The sequence below is a fragment of the Setaria italica genome, chromosome III, assembly GCF_000263155.2.
Source record: "Setaria italica strain Yugu1 chromosome III, Setaria_italica_v2.0, whole genome shotgun sequence".
NCBI classification, from domain to species: domain Eukaryota; kingdom Viridiplantae; phylum Streptophyta; class Magnoliopsida; order Poales; family Poaceae; genus Setaria; species Setaria italica.
Window position 1 is genome coordinate 46,498,938 of NC_028452.1, and position 5,292 is coordinate 46,504,229.

The following is a 5,292-nucleotide window of genomic DNA, read 5'->3' on the forward strand; positions in this document are numbered from 1 at the left end:
GTGACTTGCGGCGCCTCCCGGGAATTTTCTAAAAAAAAATTCGCAAAACCCTTGAGTCCTGGTTGCGTTTTCGAGCTCTATGCGGCTCTCCAACCGGGAATAAAGGCCATTTCTCTACCAGTGATGCGTTAAGATTCAGATATTAGAAGGGAAATATATACCCCTAATAATCAAACTATCTTCAACAATGTTCCCAACTTCATATGCATACCTCAATTCTCATTTATCCAGATATAGTCGTCGTTCACGCGATTATCAATTCATATGGAATGGGAAGAGTGCTTGTGAGGAACTGAGGTTGTTTATATGGAGAAACTAATTGCATGAGTACATTTTGAATAACACACTTAACCTTGGGTTGCATCTTAGTTGTCACAATTTGTATTTAAAATTAATTACTTGTCAGGAAATAAACACGGAGTAAACGATGATGAAACGAACCAAGTTCCGTCCATGGACTCCAATGTAGATCAAAGTCAGTATGTATATACTCCATGGGTTTGATAGGTATATTTTACTTTGACACAATGATCAAGAAAAATAATCCTTCTTATCATCTAATTAGTGCAAATAAGATTCTTCTCATTAGTTCACCATTTGCTGCGATAACTTCTTGTTCAATGCAATTTATTATTGCAGTCCACATTTATGGTGAGTAGGACTGTTTGGTTCACAACATGGTAGTACAAACAGAAATAGGATCAGATCGCGGCACATCTCCTGGCGTAACGCCAGTACCTCTCTTTATTTGGTTGCACTCCCAACATTATCAGATAACATCCTTGAGAACCAAATCAGAAAACTGACAGATGAACGAGAAAAGATCCAAATCAGAAAGGAATCATCGATCCAACACCACTGGAAAACCAATTGATGACGTGAGGAACTAATTGATTTGTAATTGGAGGATGAATTGCAACAAAAGAATCAGTAAAAAAAATCAATTATTTGAAGCTGCAGAGCATGTCGTCCATTGAGAACAAGATCCATGAGGACAAATCCAACCAAAAACAAAAACTGACGAAGAGAGCCACAACCCAAGAATACATACTTGCTCTTGCTGCGGATGGCACCATGGTTATCTCCTTCACCCTCCTTTCCTATCTCCTCCATCCTCCTGCAATTCCTGTTCTCTCCCTCAGATATATGTGGGAAGAGGTGTTTTGCCTACAGAGTGATGGATGAGAGAGGAGGGAACTGTGGCTCGCTTGCAAGCATAAGGACGATGGAGCGCCGAGGCTTCTCACCATCGGCCATGTGAAGTTGCTCTCGCTGCCATGGGTGAGAGGACGTGGAGAGCCGGAGCCCGAAGAGAACGCAGAGGCACTGCACCGTGTAGAGCAGAGAAGAAGACTGTATCTGATTACACTGCGTCGTGAGCGTTATGAGCTTTATGAAAGCCCGTATCGGTTAACGGTGTGAACCGATTATGCGATGACCAAAACAAGCAGCATGAAATGGGATTTGTTAATATCGCATTAGACATTACAATCACCTAACCCAAACGCCACCTAAGAGAATATGATTTTGGAAATATGCCTTGGAGGGAGTAGTTATCTAACATATCCATAATGTCCATATCAAATAGAACGTGCATGCTGCACATTAAAACGTTTCTAGGGAAAATCAAGCCAACAATAAAGTAGAGCAATTGTGTTCCGGGTGCATTATTAGTGGATAAAATCAGTCGACATCCCATGCATTTGCACGGGCTAGAGTTGATCCAAATTACTCCACATTATATTTTGTGATTTTGGTGGGGGCGGAGCTAGAGGGTGGTCCGGGTGGGCCATGGACCACCCTAGAATTTTGACCCAAAAATCCCTTATGCCTTAATTTTTTTAGTATCTCTTATGTTCGTGTCTTTTCCTTTCGTATCCCTAGTAGTGTGCGCAGATGGTGGCTATAGGTGAATAGCCGGTGAGGAGCAGCAGCTAACTCCAACCCTATCTCCATTTGTTAAATTGGACCGTCCTATCATGAAATCCTAGCTACGCCACTAATTCTCATGTGCTCCATAATCATTGACTATTACGGTAATTTGTTGTTGGTGTAACTACAATAATAATTTGTTAATACTCGTAATAACTAATATTGATTTACTATTCAGGTCCAGATCATGGACGCACGTACATCTCATCCATCGGTTGCCGCACGCACGCACGCATGCGTGGGGAGGCGAGTGGGCGGGTCTCGAAATAACCACCGGGGCAACCGCCAGGCCCGGGCAACCGCGCGTCCCCGCGCAACCGCCGGCGCCACGCATCCCGGCGCTACTTAATTCTGCACCACCGCCACCACCACCGTCTCGATCGGCCTTCCCCTTCTCCAACGCACGCGAAACCGCCCCCCACCACCCCCAGCGAACGAGTGACCGGCGGAGAGACACCATGCAGGCGGTGCGCCCGGCGGCGGAGGAGGAGGAGGCCCATCAGGCCCAGGCGGCGCAGCAGGAGCAGGCGGTGAGGGAGGAGGCCGCCGCCGAGGTGAAGAGGGAGGTGGCGAAGGCGCACGAGGAGGAGGAGGCGCCGGAGGAGAAGGACGTGGCGGTGGTCGGGGAGGAGGCGGAGGCCGAGGGGGAGGCGGAGGCGGAGGCGGAGGGGGAAGGGGAGGCTGGGGTGTCGGCGAAGAAGAACCGCATCCAGGTGTCCACCAACAAGAAGCCGCTCTATTTCTACGTCAATCTCGCCAAGGTTCGCAGTAATAATGTCGGATTAATTCATTTTTAGTGAGATTTTAATTTGCGGGGATTATAAATATGCATGTGTGATTATGAATTATCGAAAGGGAGAGGCCTCTGATTGAACTGACGGACACATGAATGTTGGGTGCAGAGGTACATGCAGAATTACGACGAGGTTGAACTCTCTGCTCTGGGCATGGGTAACAATCTATTCTATTATTCCTACTTGATCTTGATCACCTCCCCCCCTGCATGGTTCAAAGTTGATGGCGCTGTTTTTCTTTTTCTGGGCCATCTTTGGTTGCAGCCATTGGCACCGTTGTGACCGTCGCCGAGATCCTCAAGAACAACGGCCTCGCCACTGAAAAGAGTAGGGCGTCGTCGTGGCTGTGGTTTTTTTTTTTGGAACTCCACATATTTTCTTAGCATGTGTTTCACTCCCTTTGCTTTATCTTGTTCAGAGATCCTGACATCAACCATCGGCACCAAAGACGAGTCAAAGGGTCGGCTTGTCCGTAAAGCCAAGGTGAGATACGTCTTTTATTTGCTAATAATAATTTCTTGTTCATCTCACATTCTTATCTCAATTTCTGAACCCCTCTGAGACTCGGATTCTGATCATATGCATGTTCTTGCATTGGTGTTTCAGATCGAGATCCTGCTTTGCAAATCGGAGAACTTCAACAGCATCATGTCCAGCAAGAAGTCGGACCGCCCGAAATCCGCCGAGGAAGAGATCAAGGTGTGATCTGATCGATCAACTTCATTCTCCAGGCCTCCTCCCGTTCCTTTCCACAGGTTGGCGAGTGACGACAACATGGATGGATGGATGGATGGATATGGGGCACCAGCGGTCTGATTACGTACCAAGTACTAGTAATTAGGGTCTTAGTCCTTATTGTTGAGATGGATCAGATCTTGTGAGTTTTGCAAGATGTGTCAACGGCGTCCGTTTGAGATGATGTAGGATTTGATCAGAGGCTGGAAGTGTTATTCCTTATGTCTCCTTAATTACCAGTTTGTGTGTGCCTTTCACTTATGTAAGCAAAGGCTAAGGTTTATGTAAGTTGTGCTGGCGAATTTCATTAATTTTTCAGGAGGAGAACCGTTATTTATTCATTTAAAGCAAGCTGTAGTAGTACTATATATGCAAAGACATCGTTATTACGCAACTATAGTTTCACACACTATCAGTAAAATATGCCTACTGAAACGCTGGAGATGTGTATTTGCTTACGATTATCTCACTCCATCGTCATAGCTCAATTGTTTGTTGAAAAAATACTGATTATTTATGCTAGCGGAGGGGTTACATATGCCAGTTTAATTTGCTCTTTGAAAAATGAATTATCTCCCAAACGTGGACGGAGGGAGTAGTTCCTGATGCCTATTCTAAAAAATAATAATGAAATGTGTGTTACCTTTACTCACTGGATATATAAATGTTTAAACTTGATTTTATTTTCTTCTTTACGTGGAGCTATCATAAGCTTCATTATTAACAAAACATGGATCCATTTGGTGGTAGTCCATTTGGAGTTTTTAATTTTTGGAAGTATCTATTTCGTGAATCCTTTATAAGCAAGTTTGTTTGCTAGAACCTGCTACGCAGATGCTGTTCACATAAAGCGGTTCCAACTTCTGCTTCTATCAGGTCAGGGAGGACAACCTGTTTACAGTCTCTCAGCTGGTTCCATTTAACAATAATTATGCTTTCATTCTTTGCTTACCAGCTTGTATTTTGATCTATATATTTGTTGAAATGCGGCAATGGATTTGATTCTGGAGTTGACACATGGATCGACAACGCCATCAAGATGAGGGGGGTTTGATTTCAGCAACTGGGCCTGCATATTAGGGTGGTTTTTGCATGGCCTGGTTAGCTAGAGTTGGTTTTACTTGTGCAATATAGGTAACTGATAAGAGCCTGACGTGCTGCAACTGTAGCTTCGTGAGCAAATATTGAGTGATTAAGCAGTCGACAAGTCAGCCTGACATGGGAGCCTGACTTGTTGTGCAAGCCTGTGTCGGACGTGTTAATTCAGATTTTTGCTGGTTAGTAGTCAACCACTGCCTTTAGCTAGATCGTGATCTAAATTTTGCTTGCTTAGTTTGGAGAGGAGGTGCTAAGTTTAGCCAGAGTATCACCCTACTTCAACTGGCCCCATCGTTTTTAGGTGCTGTTTGGTTCAGCGAATTTGCCATGTGATCTGTTTGCACCGCTCACCTCGCTGTCTTTGTCCGCAGATACATCATCCTGCCCACTCCACCCCCAACCCTAACCCTAGCTCATGTTCTTAATTTTGATAGGGATCTTAGTGAAAGGCAAGCTCTACGAGGGGAGTTGGCGAGAAGATGGCATGCATCAATCAGATCGGAGAGGAGGATCTATAAGTTGCTTGTATTTTTCCATACCCTCGGGCCTTTTCATATCGATGTGGAAAGTGGTCTGATTTTGAGTAAAATTTTTCATATCTATGTGTTTGCTTCATGTTGGTAGATTGATTTTTGTTGGCTAGGCCGAGATGCTATTGGATAGGTTGTGGAGACTTCAATATGATTGAGTGCAGGGACGATCTAGCGGTGGGACCCGTGGGGCTCGAGCCCCC

General features: G+C 44.9%; 1 protein-coding gene across 1 annotated transcript; it reads left to right on the top strand.

Moving 5' to 3' along the window:
* Window positions 1–2,180: 2,180 nt before the first annotated feature.
* On the top strand, window positions 2,181–3,802 carry LOC101770005 (uncharacterized protein At2g34160). The gene is made up of 5 exons (XM_004964069.3): window positions 2,181–2,693; window positions 2,835–2,883; window positions 2,991–3,053; window positions 3,145–3,209; window positions 3,333–3,802. Exons 1-5 carry the CDS (start codon window positions 2,391–2,393, stop codon window positions 3,429–3,431), a joined length of 579 nt encoding a protein of 192 aa, XP_004964126.1. The 5' UTR covers window positions 2,181–2,390; the 3' UTR covers window positions 3,432–3,802.
* The last annotated feature ends 1,490 nt before the right edge of the window (window positions 3,803–5,292 follow it).

Bases quoted from the DNA above. Each gene is read 5' to 3' on its own strand.
- LOC101770005 (XM_004964069.3), top strand. From the start codon at position 2,391: ATGCAGGCGGTGCGCCCGGCGGCGGAGGAGGAGGAGGCCCATCAGGCC. The intron at 3,054-3,144 runs GTAGGGCGTCGT...TATCTTGTTCAG, and splicing joins CGGCCTCGCCACTGAAAAGA to AGATCCTGACATCAACCATC. The intron at 3,210-3,332 runs GTGAGATACGTC...TTGGTGTTTCAG, and splicing joins GGCTTGTCCGTAAAGCCAAG to ATCGAGATCCTGCTTTGCAA.